Here is a 23,887-nt window from a genome sequence, read left to right on the forward strand (position 1 = left end):
CAAAAAATATTAAGTAATTTGAAAAGCTTATCCAAAAACATTAAATTGAGGCCCAATTTTTAAAAGTATTTTTGCAAGGTTACTAATATATGAATTCAATTTATCCAATTATTAAATATACACACTAACGTAAAAAATTGAACACAGAAAATTCTGATTTAATAAGACAAGACATAAAAAATACGCAGTGTGGAGAAAAAAACAAAACAAAAAAAACAAACAAAATAATTCAGTAGTTGTCCTTGTTCATATTGTAACTGTTCAATAAAGCATTATGAAAAAGAAAAAAAAAGCAGGCAGGCAAACAGAGAGCGCAGGAGAGGGGAAGGAGGGAGCAGACAGAAGGCGGGAGAGAGACCACAGGGGAAAGGGGGAGACCTGGAGGAAGAGACGCCAAAGAGCACTGCAGGGAAACAGAGACCGCCAGGCACTGAGCACATCGTGCCGGTTAATGAATTGTGTACATAGAGTGCGGGCTGCAGTGCCACGGTCACGTTGCAGAGACGGCTCGGGGAGCGAATCAGGCGAGAGACAGCCAGTGACAGCCAGAGAGGAGGAGGAAGAGGGGCTGACACACTGGGAATGGTGGTGTTAGATTGGGAGAAAGGTGAGGGTCAATGGAATGGGCACTCTGTGTCTTCATATTGCACCAACATCATGCATCTACCTAGTACCTTAGCGCTGCATGCAGTGTGTACACGGCTATTTACTTAGTGTTTCTAGTGTAGCAATAAGTGTACAATGATTACGCCTTGTGTGTGATTGTTAGAACTGTGGTAGCGTCAGATGCGCGTGTGGCAGTGTTGTATTGTATGTGACAGCTCTGGCAATGTGTATGTGTGTATTGTATTGTTTGACTGTGACTGCTCTGGCATTGTGCGTGGCTGACAGTTCTGACAGCGTGTGACTGACCGTGAATTGTGTGTGAGACTGGGACAGTTCTGGCAGTGTGTGTTTGTGTTTTATTGTGTGTGTGACTGACAGCTCTGGCAGTGTGTGTGTGTTGGATTGTGTGTGGGACTGTGACAGCTATGGCATTGTGTGTGACTGTGACAGCTCTGGCAGTGTGTGTGACTGTGACAGCTCTGGCAGTGTGTGTGTTGTATTGTGTGTGACTGTGACAGCTCTGGCAGTGTGTGTGTATTGTATTGTTTGACTGTGACAGCTCTGGCATTGTGTGTGGCTGACCGTTCTGACAGCGTGTGTTGTGTGTGTGACTGACCGTGTATTGTGTGTGTGAGACTGGGATTGTGTGTGTGACTGACCGCTCTGGCAGTGTGTGTGAGACTGGGATTGTGTGTGTGACTGTGACAGCTCTGGTAGTGTGTGTGTGTTTGATTGTGTGTGTGACTGTGACAGCTCTGGCAGTGTGTGTTGTATTGTGTGTGACTGACAGCTCCGGACAGTGTGTGTATGTTGTATTGTGTGTGACTGACAGCTTTGGCAGTGTGTGTGTATTATATTGCATGTGACTGTTACAGCTCTGGCAGTGTGTGTTGTATTGCGTGTGACTGTGCCAGTTCTGGCAGTGAGTGTGTGTTGTACTGTGCATGACTGTTGTGACTGTGACAGCTCTGGCAGTGTGTGTTGTGTGTGCGTGCTGTATTGTGTGTGACTGTGCCAGTTCTGGCAGTGAGTGTGTGTTGTACTGTGCATGACTGTTGTGACTGTGACAGCTGTGGCAGTGTGTGTTGTGTGTGATTGACAGCTCTGGCAGTGTGTGTCATATTGTGAATGACTGTGACAGCTCTGGAAGTCTGTATGTGATATTGTGAGTGACTGGCCATTCTGGCAGTGTGTGTGTTGTATTTTGTATGACTGTGACAGCTCTGGCAGTCTGTGTGTTGTATTGTGAGTGACTGGCAGCTCTGGTATTGTGTGTTGTATTGTGTGTGACTGACAACTATGGCAGTGTGTGTGACTGAGAGCACTGGCAGTGTGTGTGTGTTGTATTGCATGTGACTTTGAAAGCGCTAGCAGTATGTGTAGTATTGTGTGTGTGTGTGTGTGTGTGAGACTGTGACAGCAATGGCAGTGTGTATATTGTATTGCATGTGACTGTGACAGCTCTGGCAGTGTGTGACTGTGACAGTTATGGCAGTGTGTGTATGTTGTATTGTTTGCGACTGTGACAGCAATGGCAGTGTGTGTATTGTATTGCATGTGACTGTGACAGCTCTGGCAGTGTGTGACTGTGACAGTTATGGCAGTGTGTGTATGTTGTATTGTTTGCGACTGTGACAGCAATGGCAGTGTGTGTGTGTATTGTATTGCATGTGACTGTGACAGCTCTGGGAGTGTGTGTTGTATTGTGTGTGATAGCTCTGACATTGTGTGTATGTTGTATTGTGTGTGACTGTGACAGCTCTGTCAGTGTGTGTTGTATTGTGTGTGACTGTGACAGCTCTGTCAGTGTGTTGTATTGTATGTAACTGTGACAGCTCTGTCAGTGTGTTGTATTGTGTGTGACTGTAACCCCTCTGGCAGTGTGTGTGTGTGTATTGTATTGCATGTGACAGCTCTATCAATGTGTGTTGTATTGCGTGTGACTGTGACAGCTCTAGCAGTGAGTGTGTGTTGTACTGTGCATGACTGTTGTGACTGTGACAGCTGTGGCAGTGTATGTTTTTGTGTTGTACTGTGTGACTGTGACAGCTGTAGCAGTGTGTGTTGTGTGTGATTGACAGCTCTGGCAGTGTGTGTCATATTGTGAATGACTGTGACAGCTCTGGCAGCCTGTATGTGATATTGTGAGTGACTGACAGTTCTGGCAGTGTGTGTGTTGTATTTTGTATGACTGTGACAGCTCTGGCAGTCTGTGTGTTGTATTGTGAGTAACTCTGACAGCTCTGGCAATGCATTTTATATTTTAAATGACTGAGACGGCTCTGGAAAGGTGTGAGTGTACCCAGTGTGTGACTGTGGACGCCCTGGGGTGATTTGTGTATTAGTATTATTATTATTATTATTATTTATAAAGCACCAACAAATTCCAAAGCGCTGTACAATGGGTATTATGTGACTGTTCTGCATTTTGTGTGTTAGACTGACAACTCTGTTACTGTGTGGTTACTGTGTGTGAAACTGACTGTTCTGGCAGTGTATTATGTGTTTGATTATACCAGCCCAGGCTGTATGTGTATTTAACTGTTACTGTTCAAGCTATGTGCATATATTGTGTGGAACTGTTAGGTCTCTGACTGTGTATCTGCTTGTGTGCAACTTTTACAGCTCTGGCTCTGTGTCTCTATCATTGTGTGTGAATATTACAGCTCTAAATGTATTGTTATTGTTACCACTCTGTTTGTAGACGTTGTGTGTGTCTGCTACAGCTCTGGGTGTGTTTATGAATTGTATGTAACTGTTGGCAGTTCTGGCTGTATTTTTTGTATTGTGTGTAAATGTTAGTGGCTCTGTCTGCATTTATGTATTGTGTGTGTAACTGTTGGTGGCCCTGGTAGTGTAATTATAATTGTGTGTGGCAGTCTGTTGCAGCTCTGGTAGGGCATATGTATTGGTATGTAAATGTTTATATTGGTTGCTTGTCCTGTTGAAGTATCTAGTCTAGTGCATCTTGCTAACTGTGCTGCAGTAGGTGGCCTGGAATGACCCATTGCAGGATCAATGTGGCTATCAGGACAAGAGTTAGGTTACCGATGGGTCTTAAGAGCTTCCAGCCTTCCATCACCTTTGTGGATCCTCCCGCTCCTGCCATTGCAGGACTGTGTTACCGTAATATTATTAATAATAATAATAATGGTGAACAGGCAATGTGACTACTGCAGGCGTATGATCAGCATTCTGGCTCTCTGTGTGTGCAGTACATCTGCATGCGATCCACGGGTACACTGATAGTGTAGCTGTCTCTCTGTGTTTCTGAGATCAGGCTAGCCTGAAGCTTGCAGTTTTCCTAACAGTGTGGATAGGTTTACTTGGGTTAATGTCATAGACAAGAAAACGTTGTTTGTCATATAATGTAGCTGCTATCTATTCATAATTAATTAATTAATATAATAAACCTGTAAAATTGATTAATATATAAAAAAAAACAAAAAACATAGTACATGCATGCCCATATCCAGATTTTATGGTGCACACTACGGTTATCTTTTTTCTTAGGAGACTGTTGATATAGGAGAGTGTTGTATTGCATGTGACTTTGAAAGCGCTAGCAGTATGCGTAGTATTGTGTGTGTGTGTGTGTGTGTGTGTGTGTGAGACTGTGACTGTGACAGCTCTGGCAGTGTGTGACTGTGACAGTTATGGCAGTGTGTGTATGTTGTATTGTTTGCGACTGTGACGGCAATGGCAGTGTGTGTGTGTATTGTATTACATGTGACTGTGACAGCTCTGGCAGTGTGTGTTGTATTGTGTGTGATAGCTCCGACATTGTGTGTATGTTGTATTGTGTGTGACTGTGACAGCTCTGTCAGTGTGTGTTGTATTGTGTGTGACTGTGACAGCTCTGTCAGTGTGTTGTATTGTGTGTGACTGTAACCCCTCTGGCAGTGTGTGTGTGTGTATTGTATTGCATGTGACAGCTCTATCAATGTGTGTTGTATTGCGTGTGACTGTGACAGCTCTAGCAGTGAGTGTGTGTTGTACTGTGCATGACTGTTGTGACTGTGGCAGCTCTGGCAGTGTGTGTTTTCGTGTTTTACTGTGTGTGACTGTGACAGCTGTGGCAGTGTATGTTTTTGTGTTGTACTGTGTGTGACTGTGACAGCTGTGGCAGTGTGTGTTGTGTGTGATTGACAGCTCTGGCAGTGTGTGTCATATTGTGAATGACTGTGACAGCTCTGGCAGTCTGTGTGTGATATTGTGAGTGACTGACAGCTCTGGCAGTCTGTGTGTGATATTGTGAGTGACTGACAGTTCTGGCAGTGTGTGTGTTGTATTTTGTATGACTGTGACAGCTCTTGCAGTCTGTGTGTTGTATTGTGAGTAACTCTGACAGCTCTGGCAATGCATTTTATATTTTAAATGACTGAGACAGCTCTGGAAAGGTGTGAGTGTACCCAGTGTGTGACTGTGGACGCCCTGGGGTGATTTGTGTATTAGTATTATTATTATTTATATTTATAAAGCACCAACAAATTCCAAAGCGCTGTACAATGGGTATTATGTGACTGTTCTGCATTTTGTGTGTTAGACTGACAACTCTGTTACTGTGTGGTTACTGTGTGTGAAACTGACTGTTCTGGCAGTGTATTATGTGTTTGATTATACCAGCCCAGGCTGTATGTGTATTTAACTGTTACTGTTCAAGCTATGTGCATATATTGTGTGGAACTGTTAGGTCTCTGACTGTGTATCTGCTTGTGTGCAACTTTTACAGCTCTGGCTCTGTGTCTCTATCATTGTGTGTGAATATTACAGCTCTAAATGTATTGTTATTGTTACCACTCTGTTTGTAGACGTTGTGTGTGTCTGCTACAGCTCTGGGTGTGTTTATGAATTGTATGTAACTGTTGGCAGTTCTGGCTGTATTTTTTGTATTGTGTGTAAATGTTAGTGGCTCTGTCTGCATTTATGTATTGTGTGTGTAACTGTTGGTGGCCCTGGTAGTGTAATTATAATTGTGTGTGGCAGTCTGTTGCAGCTCTGGTAGGGCATATGTATTGGTATGTAAATGTTTATATTGGTTGCTTGTCCTGTTGAAGTATCTAGTCTAGTGCATCTTGCTAACTGTGCTGCAGTAGGTGGCCTGGAATGACCCATTGCAGGATCAATGTGGCTATCAGGACAAGAGTTAGGTTACCGATGGGTCTTAAGAGCTTCCAGCCTTCCATCACCTTTGTGGATCCTCCCGCTCCTGCCATTGCAGGACTGTGTTACCGTAATATTAATAATAATAATAATGGTGAACAGGCAATGTGACTACTGCAGGCGTATGATCAGCATTCTGGCTCTCTGTGTGTGCAGTACATCTGCATGCGATCCACGGGTACACTGATAGTGTAGCTGTCTCTCTGTGTTTCTGAGATCAGGCTAGCCTGAAGCTTGCAGTTTTCCTAACAGTGTGGATAGGTTTACTTGGGTTAATGTCATAGACAAGAAAACGTTGTTTGTCATATAATGTAGCTGCTATCTATTCATAATTAATTAATATAATAAACCTATAAAATTCCTGTGTAAAATTGATTAATATATAAAAAAAAACAAAAAAACATAGTACATGCATGCCCATATCCAGATTTTATGGTGCACACTACGGTTATCTTTTTTCTTAGGAGACTGTTGATATCATAATACATTATTTTCCTTTGTTACTTATTTTTTCAAGTTTGTTCTTTCAATTCACTATTTTTATCATTACGTTTAACTATTAACTATTTATCTTTTTGGATTTTTAGATTTTTTGGAATCTGAATTATACCCAACTAGTTTCTTATTATTTAATTATTTTGCACTATATCTTCTTGGAAATCTGTCTGCTTCGTGTGTCTTGTCTGAGTTATGTACAGTGTAGGTCTGCCCACATCAGACCTCCCTTTCCATCTGCATACATCACATGGTGCCTTCCACTAGACACAACACTGCTTAGTAACACTTGCAGGGATACTGTAGCACAGTGTTATGTATTTATAAGAGACTTAACTCAAATTGTCCTGATGTCCCTCTTTATATTATTATTATTATTATTATTATTATTATTATGATATTTATAGAGCGCCGTCAAGTTCCGCAGCGCTTTACAATGGGTGGACGAACAGACATGTAGTTGTAACCAGACAAGTTGGACACACAGGAACAGAGGGGTTGAGGGCCCTGCTCAATGAGCTTACATGCTTGCAACACCGCGGCAATGTATCACAAGTTAGAATAATTTAAAACATTGACCATCTGTTGATTTATTCCTTGTAAAGATGACATCTGAAATATATATACAGCCTGTGGAGAGTGAAAATTTAGTTTTAACAAGTAGAAATTCACATGTAGTGGGTATGTTGTTGACCTTACAGACTTGCAGTGGTTAGTAACTTGAGTAACTTTTAAAGCTTATTATTTTAACCCCTGCTGTGTATATGTCTTCTTTGCAAAAAAAATCATACGTGTTCTCTTTTATTTACGGGGAATGCATAAAGGGGAAGTGGCATCAGGCCCGGAGGGTGTAGAAAGTGACATGGGACTGGGAGGGAGCGGGATATTGACATAGGGAAAGGAGAGGGCTTTTGACAAGGGAAGGGTAGTTGACATGTGAATAAATGGGGTTGGTAACATGGTGAGAGAAAGTGGGTACCAATACACACCATTCATGTACAAAGTGACCTACACAAATACATTCCTACATTCACACACTGACCCCCTCCCCCCCAGTAAAATACCCTCTGCACTGTTCCTGCAATTTTCTTTTACAATTTGTTTTTTTTTTCTCTCTAACAATTACTTCCTTATTGGAATTAACTATTCTCAAGATATTTTATACTACACTGTAGTCATGGTTTTACTTATCCATTAGGACTTCTTTTGCTGTTTGGAAGAGAATTTGCAATGGTAGTACAGCCATGTGTTTCTGCAAATGTCAGGAAATAATCCCTAGGGTTATTTGCAGTGTTTGTTTTTATCCAGCAATATAGAAGGTCTTCTTGTAACCTGCCAGCTGGAATAAAATGAGTACCCATCTAGGAGCTGGATGCATTAGTCATCTTGTATGGAATTCATACTAAACATGACATTCTGCTTGGGTTGTTCAACCTTGTAAAGGCCAGTAATATCTTCAGCCTAGCAGAAAATGTGTAACACTTTCTAATGTTTCCTGTGTATTGTATAGGCCTCTAAATTCTTAGGGTGACACCAAGACTAATTCTATGGGGCTACCCCTAGTTTGCTAGGCCCATACAGCAGAGAACAAACTGCTAGGAAGACCTGTTCTGGATCATCTTCTTCCATGCTTAAATGGCTGGCAACAGACCACATTGGAATGTCTTTCAGTACAGCTATAAAATAAAATAGTAACAAGCTCATTATTATTTTTGGGGGGGGGGGGGGGGGGGTTAATATAAGTTAAAGGGACGCTATAGTCATCAGAACAACCACAGCTTGATGTAGTTGTTCTGGTGAGTATAATCATTACCTTCAGGCATTTTCAAACACTACCTTTTCAGAGAAAATACAGTGTTTACATTGCGGGACACCTCCCCACTGGAGGTACTTCCTGGGGCAGTGCTGCACAGTGTTCAGCATTGCCGTTCAGAATGCAGAATTTTCCTCATAGAAATGCATTGATTCAATGCATCTCTATGAAGTAGTGCTGATTGGCCAAACCGGCATTTGGCCCTGCTTCCATCTTGCCTCCTTGCCGATTTCAGCCAATCCAATGTTTTCCCTATAGGAAGCCGGGCATAATTGTATTGCTTTATCAAATGTAAATGTTATGCTTTACCACTGTTAGTATGAAGAGTGCCGTGCAGAGTGGGTGGAGGTTTCACTTTTTCAGTGTGTAATAACTTCTGTCAAAACATGAGGTGGATGATGTTCTGCAATCAAGCTCTACCAATCTCTCTTTAGTGGAAGCTCAGGGTTTCCTATCAAACCAATCTAGACCCTTATCCCCCTTGCAATTGGGATGTGCAATGGTAACAATTGAAGGTGTGAAAAAAGTAAAAAAAAGACCTTGATTTATTTTGTGTAATATGAAACCAAAGCTTGCTTTTTTTTTTTGTATGGGAGACTTTTAGTGGAGTGAAAAGTAAAACAACCATATTATTTGATCATTCAAAATAATCAGTGCTGTACTGCACTTGCCAATGTCCTACCTTAAAACTCAGATCACAAATAAATAGTAAACAGTAACTGTTGTATATAAAAACATATTGTTTTGGGCATTTGTGTACAACATGGTTAATTTGAGCTATACTTGTGTTCGTTTTCTGCAAATTTCTGTTCTATGTAAGCCAAACACTTTCACATACTTGTTCTAATAATGTATCTAAACATTTGCAGTTACCGGTAGTTTAGTGAATCCAAGGTCAGTCAGCTCTTGTCTAGGTGCCTGAAAATCAGAATTGCCTTATAAGAAGCCAAAATATTTTCTTACCTGACGATGCAGGTTTTGTTTTCTTATTAGTTTAGCATTTTGAACTCCTATTTACATTTACACGTAAAGGATTTACCTATTAGTTCGTCCCACTTTCTTTGGAACTTATTGTTCACGGGGCTATTTCCAACCAGGGGATGTTGATAAAGCAGCGAAACAGCCTTCTCAATCACCGAGCTCCGCGAGCAAAGCTCCTCAAAACACGTGAGGTTTCGATGCAGCCTATCTCTCTGCGTTAGTTCTGTTGTTGAATATACCGTAGAGTGATCAAGGTAGTTCGCTGTCTACCCTCCAGTAACACATCCAGTGCAAGAAACTGACCGTCCCAAACGCTCTATGAATAGGGATATATTCGCCTTACCCTAGAAACAGCCAGGTCGATGGTGGTTATCCGCCACTAAGTTTGATATTATTAGACACCTGCAAGAGAGGGCTAGGTGAAACCTGAGGTAGTTCGCGCCACGTGCGGAGCGTTTGCGTGACTAGCGCCATCTTATCTCTGTGCTCCATAACCTCCGATCCACCCAGCCACACAGCTGAGTACACGGGAACTCCCATACTACTCCAATGTTACCCAATATTTTTGTGGGGATAGCAGATGCCAATTCAATAATTGTGCAAGACAGTGGCCTGATGATATTTTTTTCAAGTCAGTAAAGCCAGGCCCCTTTATGTCTGGGCAGACAAAGCAAATCATGGTGTAGGCGGAATCGTTCCCCCCGCCAAACATATTTAATCACCGCAGACCTCAAAGAGGAGAAAAATTTAGGGACTGACTACTCTCACCAGAACAACTATGTGACAGACCGCCTGGCACCTCGACAAAGTACCTCTGTTAAGCTCGCTTCTTAGCTCTCCTCTGGGACACAGGAGTGCTTCAGCCCCTAGCAGTCGCTTGCTGCCCTGGAACAGGGTCCTGGGTACAGCTTTGACTGATTAAAGGAACACTATAGGATCAGGAACACAAACATGTATTCCTGACCCTACAGTGCTAAACCCACCATATAGGTGGCTTGCCCCCTATAAAAGTTAATAAAACTCACCTTATTTCCAGCACCGTGCGGGTGTGCAAGTGCTGGCTTTGCCCCCTTTGTGACTTCATCAAAATGGCTGATTTTTAGCCAATTCAATGCTTTCCCATAGGGAAAGGCTAAAATCGGCATGGGGTCGGGGCTAAATGCATGAATCAATGCATCTCAATGAGTAAAATTCAGCGTCTCCATGCAGAGCGTGGGAACGCTGAATGGCAGATCTGCCAACTGTGCAGCACTGAGCAAGTAATCACCTCCAGTGGCCATCTGAGGAGTGGCCACTTGGAGGTGTCCCTAGAGGCAATGTAAACACTGCCTTTGTCTCTGAAAATGCAGTGTTTAGATGAAAAAAGTCTGAAAGGAACTATTATACACACCAGAACAACTACTATAGTGTTCATTTAAGCTCTCCTTCCGAGAGTATAGCTGATCTGCCCAGACTGAGTGAAGGGTGTAAAGGAACTGGTTTATTATGGCCAAGTTGCCTGCTTATATACACAACTCCCAGCAGTGGGTCTCCATACAATACAATGCAAGCCCCTCCCATAAATCTCTGTGCCTGGGAGATAATTGCGTTAAAGAACGGTAAGGTAATTACTGTATTTTTCGTAAACAAGAGAAAAACAAGAAAAAAAATATTCTGAATCAAATGGTGTACTAAACTATTTAATAAACTATATCAGAATAATATTTCAACCATGTAAATTGAACAGCAGTCAACAGTGGCATTAAGAACCATCATCACTGTCATTAACAAATGAAGAGAGACTTTAAGATTCGAGTCCTCTTCTAGTTTTCTGTGTACCCCAAGAACTCATCATTCAGAATTTGTGAAGCTCAGTTGCTCACAATCACTGAGATCACTTTCTTCGCTATCTTCATATAAGATATCATCTTCGGGTTCCATCCAAAGCATTGCTAATGCCACATTTTTTGAATGACTGTACAACGATTTCCTCCTTCACGGAGTGCCATGATTAATTTTTCACCCATTCACAAACTTGAGTGATAGTGCGCCTCTTCATTCGTAGACGAGACCAGTTGCTAGGCGACGAGCGGGGGAATGCCGTTTAGACGACCATGGATCGTTCTTCACCCTTAATACAGCGTGCCACCGGACAGACACAACACAGGAACAGGTAAGTTGATTTGCAGGGCCCTTCCTTCTTCCAGCACAGTTACCCCAGCAGCCTCCTCTCTGCATTCTTCCCTCCTCCATACCGCACGATCTCAATATATTTCCCGACCGGGATCTGCTTTTCACCCCTGTACTCGGGCTTGGCGTTTCGGCTCCAGGGAACACACATTCGCTCCATAAGACGCACATTTCCCCTTACTTTTGAGGAGGAAAAAAGTGCGTCTTATGGAGCGAAAAATACAGTATTTTCAAGGAACAGAGAGGCAAACCTAAAAATATAAAACATAAAAATACCCCAAAACATCGAAAAAATTTGCTGTATAATAACCCCACAAATAATACATCTTTAAATAGCCCTGATCTGAGTGCCCAAGTTCTCCAAACAGCGCTCAGATCCATTCAGTGTAGGAGTAACGCCACCGTGTTAAAGTTCTGGCCGCACACGAGGTCCTATGCCTAAAACAGTTCCAAGGCGTTTGGTGCTTTGGCTGGTCAACTTGCGGGAGCTCCTGCAGCCGCAATCCGGGGTGCTCCAACTGGCTCATAGGTAGCATTTGTTCCCCTTAGTCTCAGGCACCTTCCCTCCAAAAAGCATGAAAAAAAAAAGTGGTTCAGAACTGCGAACCAAGTTGTCCGGGATCCGCACGGTCACCTCATGCCAAAAACTGTTCCATAACATTCGTAGCTAAGTCCCACTGAGGTGACTGGGAACCCACGTAGTCCCCAAGGCCAATTTAATTCCATAACTATCGCGGCTAAGTACCTCTGAGGACAATTCATGGGTTTGGTTTATACGAACGGCCACCAAAGAGACCGTTTTCAGTTCCATTCACATGAAAGGAAAGTGCCGAACCAGGGGCAAGCTACTAATGGCGGCTGGGGAGGTTTAACTCCCAAACAGGGTCTTTGTATATAGCCCATAGTCCTTGGGCAGGAGGCTAGCTAGCAGGCTCCTCGAGGAGCTCGTGGCATAGGCACGTTTGCCACAAACAACATTAAACTACAGTTGTTCTGTTAACTATAGTGTCCCTTTAATAAATACCCTGCTCTTTAGGTTTGTAATTTTTGCTTATTTTTTTAATAAATATATTAAAACTTTGTGTGAATATTCTTACTGCCCTTTTCTGAACATATTGTAATGTAGTTACTTATTCTTGTTTTATAACAGGATAGGACAATTTACTACACACAAAACATTGAAGTTTAATGTACTAGCACACGCTTGTTGTTAATAATTTCTCTCCAAGACATTGTTTGGGACAGGAAAGGTGAACCTGTTACATTATTATTATTATTATTGTGCACAGGTGAACTGTAAAACATTAGATGATAATTATTTTACTATGAGCACCAGTTTTTCCCCTATGGCATGTTGTGTTTTAGAAACTGGCATGTTGAGGGGAAGGGATTGCTGCAGCTGTAAGGTTGACAGTGCAGGCGGGGTGTTGCTTGAGTGTTGTGATGTCACATCAGGAAGAAAATGCTGCAGAGTCAACATAAGCTGCACTACCTTATGCACCACAACAAATAGGCAACATATGACATTCTGCCTTCTAAGTAAACATAACCGCTGTAACCCAAGACTGTTCTGAGTGTGGTTTAAAGCACACACAGTAAATATGGTAGTTGCATTTGCTATGGTATTTTCGGTTTTTGGAACTGGGTAGAATCTGCATAATATTAACCCCCTAGGCAGGCATGCTATGCTGTCTTGCAAAATGATACGACATAATGTTTTGAAAAACAGGTGGGTGCCATCTTCAATCTTTGGAGTTCTATTCAGGGCCGGACTAGGACAAAAATTTGTCTGAGGCATTCAAAGGCAGAGCAACCCAATAAAGGTGGGGTATGGTCAGAGAGGGGCCTGTGTCATCGCCAATGACACACGCACTTGTTCTGCATTTGCTGATGACTTGTGTCTGGTGTCCCGATAAGTGGAATATCAAAGGGCAAAAGAGGGGACAGGGCTGGGAGAAGGTGTATATAGAGAGGCTCCCTGTGATTGTGTATCCATTTAGAGGCTGCTTGTGATTCCTTGATCTCCCTTATCAAGTCTTTACCCATGGCCATCGCGCCTCACATTTACATGGTTTGCCGATGGCCGATTTGGGCCTGGTCCCATTGAGTAGCTTACCAGAAGCAATACTCAAGAACTTGTAGGATCTTCTCAGCAATCTCATATAGAATCCAGGAACCCATTTCAAGGCACAATGCTAAATGTATACTATAATATTCGATATTTTTCCTTTTTTCTTTTTACATTCAAATTTTACATGCAAATTGTTGAAGTTTTAGTATCTTTGGACAGCAATGTTGGTTCTTGTGTCTTTTAGGTGAATTATAAATAATGTGAATATTTTACCATTGATTGTGTTTTACTTTTCATACCAGAACCTGCACAATGCAACGAAGAGGATGGAGGAGTCGAAGCAGCGACAGAGATGGTTGGGGTGCCTGGGTATGTCTCAAATTGAACATTATTTATTATCCCCTTTTTGTTTCTTTACAGGGGTCACTGCTAAATTGTATTTGTATTTGTATTTGTATTTGTATTTGCAAAGCTATGGTCCTGTCTACTCTTTAAATTTACATTTTATTTAAGGGACATCCCGGGATGAGGTTTACGCAGACTACATAATAAAATGGGGTTTACACAAAACAGAATAGAAAATGTTAACACAATAATAGTCATGCAGGTTACATGTGCAAAATGCTATGTACAAACAATTTACTGTTTAAAACTGCACAACATGTTATACATGCAGTAGGAAAGCATCAAAAAATCTAATCAAAATGAAAAGATACAGGTTTGCGTTTGTGCACATGCCCTGCTTACACAAGAGCCTATCTTTTCCCCAGTAACGTGTCTCAAAGCCTACAACTGCAATGTTTCTTGGATATCTCTGGAGTTTTAAGACACTTGTATTTGCGGGGAGACTATGGAATGAGTGTAGTTTGTTGTGGTGTTTGGCATGTCCCTTTAAATCGGGCATTTAAAACTCTGGGCCTACAGATGTTGTTTTTATCTATAACTCCCAAGATTATCTGGTTGTAGGCAGTAGCCTTGTAAATGGACGGCAGAGTAAGCTATTTGTTATATGAGAACCTGTACAGCCCCCTCGCAGGCGGCTGCGCTGGAGGATGTGATATGATCGATCATATTATACCACCGGTACAGAAATATTTAAAATATATATATATATATATATATATATATATATATATATATATATATCTCAGAAAACAATACTTAACTCTAAGGATCGACTGATATTGATTTTTTTAGAGCCGATACCGATACTGATAATCTGTGAACTTTCAGGCCGATAGCCGATAACGTGACGATATTCTGTACATTTACCATTTTGAAAAAATAAACTAATCCTAAAGGTAAATGCACAAAATATACATGCCACATGTAGTGGATGAAGTGTGTTTAGACAGGGGAGCTGTGTGTGTTTGTGTAGTGTGTATAGTGATTTCAGTGAGTGTTTGTGTAGTGTGTATATATAGTGAATGCAGAGTGTGTTTGTGTAGTGTGTATAGTGAATGCAGTGATTATTTGTGTAGTGTGTATATATAGTGAATGCAGTGTGTGTTTGTGTAGTGTGTGTATACTGAATGCAGAATGTGTAGTGTGTATACTAAATGCAGAATGTGTGTTTGTATAGTGTGTATAGTGAATGCAGAATGTGTGTTTGTGTAGTGTGTATAGTGAATGCAGAATGTGTGTTTGTGTAGTGTGTATAGTGAATGCAGAATGTGTGTTTGTGTATTGTGTGTGTGTTTGTGTAGTGTGTGTATGTAATGCACTTTGTGTGTTTGTGTAGTGTGTGTGTATGTAATGTAGTGTGTATGTAATGTAATGTAGTGTGTGTGTGTATGTAATGCAGTGTGTGTATGTGTATGTAATGCAGTGTGTGTGTGTGTGTGTGTGTGTTTGTGTAGTGATGTAATTTGTGTAAAATGGGGGGGCATTTTTTTATTTTAATTTTTTCAAATGGTGTTTTTTTTTAATTTTTTTTTAGGCCCCCGTCAATGCTTCTTACCAGGGACGGGGGATATAGTATTCCCTGGTGGTCCGGTGGCTTGTTAAGTACTGTGGGGGGGGCCGGCAGGAAGCAGTTTCTTACCTTGCCTGCAGCTCCTCCAGCTCCCCAGTGTAAATCTTGCGGCCCTTAGTGCCGCGCCGAGCGTTGCCATGGTAACCCGTAGCAACGCTCTGCGGCCGCGGGTCTCGCGAGATTTAGATATGGAGCTGCTGGCAAGGTAAGAAAAACCGATAATCGGTCGATCCCTACTTAACTCCCACAAGATGTAGTATTCCCTATAAGCCACTCTTCTTAAATAGCGTACAAACAATGATATTTTGGGAATCAGCTAGACATCTGAGGAGGAAAACATAAACAAAACATAGTGTGATACAGTTGGATACAATGTAACTGCGCTTTTTTCAAATGCACTCACACTGTGTTGGAAAAGATTGCGCCTTAAGGTGCCTCCCCTGGTATAGAGTGGGAGGCTACCACCTTCTTTAGGTCCCTCCTGGTGCAGATATGGTGCGTGACGAAATTGGAGAATCTGAATATTCAGCTTCATAAAAAATTATTTATTTTGTACAAATGAATATTAAAAAAGAATATTCCAAAATTGAATATATATAAAAGATATGGTCCAACGCGTTTCTTCCACTATATGTGGACTTATTCAGGGACAAAAATAATACAGTGATATAAATAAATACACCCTTCGTGTGTCAAACTGCCTATCTCCCTCATTCCCAACGTCCTTTAAATAGGGCTATTCCATGTCAGTCATTGGTGGTTCAGTGGGCACCAGACGGTCGAAACGTTGATGGAATTTATGCTATTGTAAATACAAACCATTTGAATTGATTAATCAAATCCTGTGAGTGCTCTCATTTTTTGATTGATACATATTGCGCTGGGACAAGTACCTTGGTTCATTTAGATGTATATTTTGCTTGTGTACATGGGAAGAGTGCCAGAAACAACCCTCCTTTTTGTATGTATGTATGTATGTGTGTATATATATATATATATATATATATAATGGGGAAAACTATGTTTTTAAATAAAAATGCTAACTTTGGCCAGCGTTTGTGACTAAGTGGCTACTACAAAAGACATACCCCATTTTGAATACCCTTGGTTGTCTACATTTGGTTGTCTACATTTGTCTACATTTGAAAATAGTATGCCATGATGGGGTTATTTCACATTCCTGGGCTACCATATGGTCTCAAAAGGCAACACAGACCCAACAAACCAATCTGGCAAACTTAATTGGGCAAGCCCTATATTGACGCTGTAACTTTCCAAAACACCATAAAACCAAAACATGGGGGAGTATTGTTATACTTGGGAGACATTACTTTACACAAATGTGAGTGTTTTAGAGAAGTAAAATGTATTATACTGTTAATATCATCTGTGAAATGGCGGTTTATCGGTGAAAAATGCAAAAAAACTAATAAAAATGCTAACTTTGGCCAGGGTTTGTGACTAAGTGGCTACTAAAAAAGACTGGATATACCCTATTTTGAATACTGTGGGTTGTCTACTTTTACAAATGGTATGCCATCATGTGGATAATTTTCATTCCTGGGCTACTATACAAAGGCATACAAAATGTCCCAAATAGGACATGGGTGCATGATGACCAGCTGTGAAAATTTCAAGTTGGAAAACTGTGACGCGCACCCCCCAAATAAGGTATTTTAGCCCCCAGAAAACCCGACACACCTATACATGGGTGGTATCACTGTACTCAGGAGATGTTCTTTGGCAGTAACCCTTAAAGGGACACTACAGTGTCAGGAAAACCGCTTTTCCTGACAATATAGTACCCTGAGGGTGCCCCCACTCTCGGGGTCCTCCTCCCGCACCGCTGAAGGGGTTAAAACCCCTTCAGCTACTTACCGTTTTCCCCCGCCGGGCTCCCTTACCTCTCCTCCCCCGCTGACGTCAGCATCCTTGTCTGACATCAGCAGCGCCGAATGCGTATGCACGGCAGTGCCGCGCGCGCATTTAAAGTGTCCGTAGGAAAGCATTTTTCAATGCTTTCCTATGGACGCTCTGCGTGATTGAGGCATTATATGCCTCAATCATTGCCGATGCGCCTCTAGTGGCTGTCTGGAAGGCAGCCACTAGAGGCAGGCTTAACCCCAGATGTAAACATAGCAGTTTCTCAGAAACTGCTGTGTTTACATCAGGCAGGGACAACCCTAGAGGGACTTGACACCCAGACCACTTAATTGAGCTGAAGTGGTCTGGGTTACTATAGTGTCCCTTTAAAGTTCTCAGTACATGTATTCTTAAATTACTATATGTGTCAAAAAAATCACCAATTATTTTTTTTTTACATTTGGCATAGATTGGTGGTAAAGTGGTTGCATGAAAAGAGTCAAAACACCCCAAGTTTGATACTTTTGTAACCGCAGCTGGTTCCCTTATTTACCACTATAACGTCTTAAAGCATAGAATTTAGCAGGGCTAACCATACAGATATCTTTCGCCATAATATTATTGTGACGGACCGCATAGCACCCCAACTGGGTGCCTCCGCCAATCGATGCTCCTAGTGCTCACTGAGGAATCCAAGCACTAGACACCATCAGCACCATAGACCCCACAAACCACCCAGGCTTGGTTGGGGTCTCGCCGTCCTCCACCCACCCTGGACCCAAGACCAGGATCCAGCTTCCAGTGGGGTAATCTCTCCTACTCCAGAGAGTTTAGCAGGAACAGCTCTTAAAAGAGCTAGTGATTAGAACCCAGGGGAGGATAATGAGTATAGCAATCCCCAGAGTGAATGTAGCTGTCCCCTCCACACATGAGATGAGGCTCTATGTTGAGGGTGAAGAGGAACTGATTTTAATGGTGCCTCACTTGGCCTTATATGACAATCCCCATGCAAGGGGTACGCCCACATGGACCTTGTGGGAAACTGAGTTACAATATTCACAGACCAATACGAACAGTATTCCAATGCACGACACTCCCACACATAGCACACAATCCCTCCCCTCTGCCTGGGAGATAATTGAGTCAGATACTGTATTAACCCTATTATCTCCAGGCAGACAAAACACACATTTCTATAATGTGCCAAAAGTACCCCAAAACACATGATATTCCCACAAACATCCCCTGGTAGCCCTGATCTCGGTGACCAACATATCAAAAAATCACCCAGATCAGTTCAGGGGTTAAGGAATTCTATGGAAGTCATTTATTTGACCGACTGCAGGCATGGTCCCATGCCCAAAACAGTTCCAGAGAATCGGGGCTTGCGGTCGGTCTAGTTCGGTAGTTTTGAAAACGTACAAACTACATAACAGAGTCAGTAGTCTTACCCTGGAGCGTGTTCTTTCATCTAGATGAATGATCTCACCGAACAGTCCCCTTCTAAGTTGAATAGAATCGAACGCAGGCGATGATGGAAGTTCCGCGGTGTTCGGGAGTTTCTGTATCCGATTTTGGTTCCGTGAGGTTCACACCCAAACACCACTTCCTGCATTCATGCAAACAAGATGGCCGCCACCTCGTGGTTGTCCATAGGAATTACGGCCACCCAGACGAACAATTAGAACACTGCGGTGAGAAACGTTCCAGGTTGTTAACCCCTTCAGGACTGAGCCAAATGTACACGTTGTGAACAAAACGTAAACTAAAACTTAATTTTGCGCTATATGTCCAGGCGTAATTCGCCTCTTTCATATTATGTGCACCCACACTTATTATATAAAATTTTATTCAGGGGAAACAGGGCTTTCATTTAACATCAACTATTTAGGTATGAAACATAATTTAATATGAATAAAATATAAAAAAATGGGAGAAAATAAGATTTTTTTTTTAAAAAAGAAATTTGTTCTACGTAACATTTTAACTGTGAATGTCATAATACTGTTTGTTTTTACTGCAATAAAATACACATATTTGTATACAGCGATGTCTCACGTGTAAAACAGTACCCCATGTTTTGGCAAGTTACAGGGTCAAATATAGCATGTTACATTTTTCAGTTTTTTCACATTGAAACTCGCCAGATTGGTTACATTGCCTTTGAGACCGTATTGTAGCCCAGGAATGAGAACTACCCCCATGATGGCATACCATTTGCAATAGTTGACAACCCAAGGTATTGCAAATGGGGTATGTCCAGTCTTTTTTAGTAGCCACTTGGTCACATACACTGGCCAAAGCTAGTGTTAATATTTGTTTGTGTGAAAAATGCAAAAAACTAATTTGAAAGCCAATTTTGGCCAGTGTTTGTGACTAAGTGGCTACTTAAAAATACTGGATATACTCCATTTGCAATACCTTGGGTTGTCTACTATTGCAAATGGTATGCCATCATGGGGGTAATTTTCATTCCTGGGCTCCCATACGGTCTCAAAAGCAACGTGACTAATCTGGCGAATTTCAATGTGAAAAAACTGAAATACAAGCCTTATATTTGGCTCTGTAAGTTTTGAAAACACCATAAAACCTGTACATGAAGGGTACTGTTATACTCGGGAGACTTCGCTGAACACAAATATCAGTGTTTCAAAACAGTAAAACGTATCACAACAATTATATCGTCTGTGTCAGTGCCATTTAAAAAAAAAAAAAAAATGTATTCTTTATTTTTGCGTGCATGAAATAACAGGATTATGCTTGCAATGCTGCAACAATAGTCGCCAGTAAGATGGGATACATGCATACACAATCAGTTGGCTGACATTCTTAAAAGAGCACTTTTTTGTATAGGTTTTAAAGCAGGCTGTGTACAAGCTAAAGTTATGCGTCTGACGTGTGGGTTCGTGTTGGGTGTGTCAAGCTTGGCATTAAAGACGTAATGATTTGTAGGTATGTAAGGGTTGGTGAAGGCTTTCACTAGACTGTCTAGCGTGCCGAGCGTCTCTGTCTGAGTCGCTTAGACTGTTTCATTAAAGGTATTCCCCCATAAGCTAGGGTGTTGAGGAGGAGATTGGAGACTGATTGGTTATAGAGAGCCCCGGCTGCCTTATGTCAAGAAATATAGTGGTGGCGAGTGTACCCTTTACCTTAAGTGTGCTTACTCCTGACCATAAGAGTTGCGGGGGGGGGGGGGGGGGATCTTTGGGGTGGATTTGCAATAGTCAGAGTTGCCAGTCCCATGGCCTCCAGTAACTTTTGTGCGTCCTCCATCGAGGTGACTGTATGCTGGGTTCCGTTCTGGTGTACCACCAGGGAGCCGTTAGTTCCCCATCTTTAAGTGATGCCCGTTGATCTCAGGTCGCTGGTAAGTGGGTGGAAAGTTTTGCGCCAGGTGAGTGTGGCTTTCGTGAGGTCCCCTTGAGCCCCAGTGGTGTTTTACCTTTAAGGGCCGACATGATCTGTATTTTGTCCTGAAGTGTTGGACATTTGAGTATTACGTCCGTGTTTGGTAGGGCTCTTGTAGCGAGTAGACGGTATATCTCTACTGTGGCCAGTTTCTTTGCTGTGGCTGGAGGTAGAATTGTGGCCAGCAGACGTCTGGAGTAGTGTGGTAGTTCCTCTTGCGAGGTTTCTGCAGGGATGCCCCTTATTTTTATATTGGTACGTCTTTGCCTTTCCTCCAGTGCTGTCAGCTGTGCAGTCATAGCTGTTTGCTGAGTCCACACTTGTTGTAATTATTCCTGAAGCTTGGACTGATGTTCCTGTAGGTTCACAATGTCTCTTTCCGACACCTGCACTCTTTCTGTGATTGCCTTGATGTCTTTTTTAACCCCTTAAGGACCAAACTTCTGGAATAAAAGGGAATCATGACGTGTCACACATGTCATGTGTCCTTAAGGGGTTAAAGGAGGCAAGTTCTGCTGCCAGGATTTTATGAAAGTCCGTTAGCAGTATTTTAAACTCATGCCTGGTGGTAGGGGGTCATGTCGGCTGAGTTGTCCAGGCTTATTGGGCTTTCCAGCTGAGTATCCATGGAGGTGTTTGTCCCTGTTTGCTCCTGGTGGCGAGTTTGGGTTACGGGGTGCAGAGATTCAGCGGGGCCGGTTTTGGCCTGCGTGTGCCGTGTATATAATTATTTACAATTATTTTTATTTATATAGGTGAATATATATATATATATATATATATATACATGTATATAGATATATATTATTTCGTTCTACATGTATTTTGATATCAATATATATATTAATTTTATAATACAGTTAGAACGAATTTACACGTATATTTTTTCATTTTTTATTTTTTTACGTATTTACATATTTTATATGGTATTAAATATATATAGATAATTATATTTAATATCATTCTATGTGTATTTTGATATTAATATATATATATATATATATATATATATTAATATTAAAATAAACTTAGTGTATATATATACTTGGATTATATATATAATAAATATATATTTAATCAAAGTATATATTTTATTTTAAACTGTAACTTTAACATTTATTCTACTATTTACAGGCAGCAGGGGGAGTACCTGTCATTACAGGCACACCCCTGCTGGCATTGCAAGGACCTCGCGATCACATGGCCCTGGGGGGCCGGAAGGAAGGAGTGGGACTTCCTGGGCTGCCAGGTGAGCCCCCACACCGTGATCGCCGGCGTGGGATTGCTGTCGACTGGTTAAGTACAGAGGACGTAGAATGCCCACCATCCTTAAGGGGATTAAAGGGATACTATAATGGAGGCGCTGAATGTTCCCCATAGAGATGCATTGCGCAATATCCTCCCATTGCTTTCCTATGGGGAAGTGTTGGCTTGGCTGAGATCATCAAGCTTGATTATCTCACTATGAATAATTATACTTCTTCCACTTAGTTTAGTGGTCAGGCAAATACCACATAGAATAGATTTAGGTCATATTTGTGATGGGGTCAGTACTTCCTGGCTTTGTGATACGGTCAGTACTTGTTAGGATAGTTTGCTTACAATTAGAAACTTATTATCTTATCTGCCCCTTTTTTCTGATTTACTTTTTTACAAGCCTTCTTGAAAGGTTATAATACACAGGGAAATGATTGGAAGTGGAAGAATAGTCTTTTAACACATGCTTAGATACGGTATTCACTTGAAAGTGTGCTACCATGTTTCCATCACTGAATTTGTATCTGTTTAACTTTTGTATAGCTGACCGCTTCACTGGGAGTTTTGCCTTTATTTTGTGTAGGTACATATTTATGTCAAAAATAATTATGGACGCACACTCCAATAATAATAATCTAAAATATAGCACTTTGTTATAAACCAATAAAAATAAATACACAGTAACAGAAATATATGAGCAGGTACAACGCATCAAAGCTAATATAATTAACATATAGAGATCACCATCTGTTGCAAAAGCCAAACAGTACAGAGCATGAAACCTCCCCCCCAACGTTTCAGCACCCCACCGGCTTCCGTTCTGAAATGATATGCAGTAGACTATCTCAAAAGCTGATAACATGATTTGTGATAGTAATGCATTACTTTACACTTTTTTGTTGTTGATTTTTATTTTATTTTTCCTTAGGGAGGATATATGCCAGCCAAAGTACAGAAACTAGATGAACAGTTTCGCTCTGATGCACCACTGCTACAGGAAAAAGAGGGAACATCATCTACAATATTTAATGGGGTTGCTATTTATGTAAATGGATATACAGGTATGTTTTGACATTTCATATTTTAAACATGTGACTTTTTTCAAATTGATTTTATCCTCACCTCTTTGTTCACCTTCATATATTGCTATTGGAATATTACACTATGGAGTAAGAATGATTCCATGTTTTTGTAAAGTATTATACAGATAAACCTTTAAAGAAATAATGCATATTCGCCTGCTTTTTAAGCTCTTGGACTCTCTTTGTGGGTGGGATCAGTTTCATATGCAAATGTAATTGCAGAAGTTAGCTAAAACTTGTTTGTGAGCTAAATGGATCTGACCGAAGGGCAAGCTAGTTGAGTTTTTGTCCTTTGATCAGAGCTCTCGTACACCCGGTTTAAATTGAATTGCTGAAGTCTAAGCAAAAACTGACTAGAAGTTGTAGCTTAAAGGAACACTATAGTGTTAGGAATACAGATATGTATTCCTAATGCCATAGCGCCATAATCACCATAGTCAACGACCAAACCAGCACTGCCGGGGTTAAAAAAAAAAAGTGATTTTACTAATTTCTTACTCGTAGTGCCTGGCTCCTCTGTGAAGCTCCTCTTTGGCATCATCTCAGCCAATCCCATAGGAAAGCATTGGTCGGTAATTGTGCATGCGCGGTAAAACGCCATGCTGCTCCTGTCCGATGTTCTCTCGGAAACCGTCTGATTGAAATAGCAGAGTTTTACCCTTCTATTTCATGGAAGCATCCCTAGTGGATGTCAGTATGTACCCCACTATCTCTTTCCTCATTATCTATATCTCTCTTTTAATAATGCTTTTATTTGCTCGTATTCAGGTATATGCATGTGGAAGTGGCACTGACTCTTATGCTTACAGCTCACACTGCCCTATTGTACTCCGATTATTAAGTACTAATGACTGTTGTACATAGATGGGGGTAATTTTAGTGAGGTTGAAGAAGGTGAATTGTGTTCTAGTAGCACTCAAATCTTGTGTATAACGTATTACTGATGTGTAGCACTAATTTTGTTCTAATGTAAAACCTTGTATATCTATCTATCTAAAATGTGT

At 41.3% G+C, this 23,887-nt stretch overlaps 1 protein-coding gene across 1 annotated transcript in view; it reads left to right on the forward strand.

The window, feature by feature from the left end:
• Positions 1–318: 318 nt before the first annotated feature.
• REV1 (REV1 DNA directed polymerase) overlaps positions 319–23,887 on the forward strand; it is a 126,070-nt gene continuing 102,501 nt past the window's right edge. The window contains exons 1-3 of the mRNA XM_063458810.1: positions 319–607; positions 13,601–13,667; positions 22,730–22,862. Of these exons, the coding sequence (XP_063314880.1) occupies positions 13,611–13,667; positions 22,730–22,862 (190 nt within the window). The 5' untranslated portion in view covers positions 319–607; positions 13,601–13,610. The remainder of the gene's footprint in view (positions 608–13,600; positions 13,668–22,729; positions 22,863–23,887) is intronic.

The sequence above is a fragment of the Pelobates fuscus genome, chromosome 1, assembly GCF_036172605.1.
Source record: "Pelobates fuscus isolate aPelFus1 chromosome 1, aPelFus1.pri, whole genome shotgun sequence".
Classification (NCBI taxonomy): Eukaryota; Metazoa; Chordata; class Amphibia; order Anura; family Pelobatidae; genus Pelobates; species Pelobates fuscus.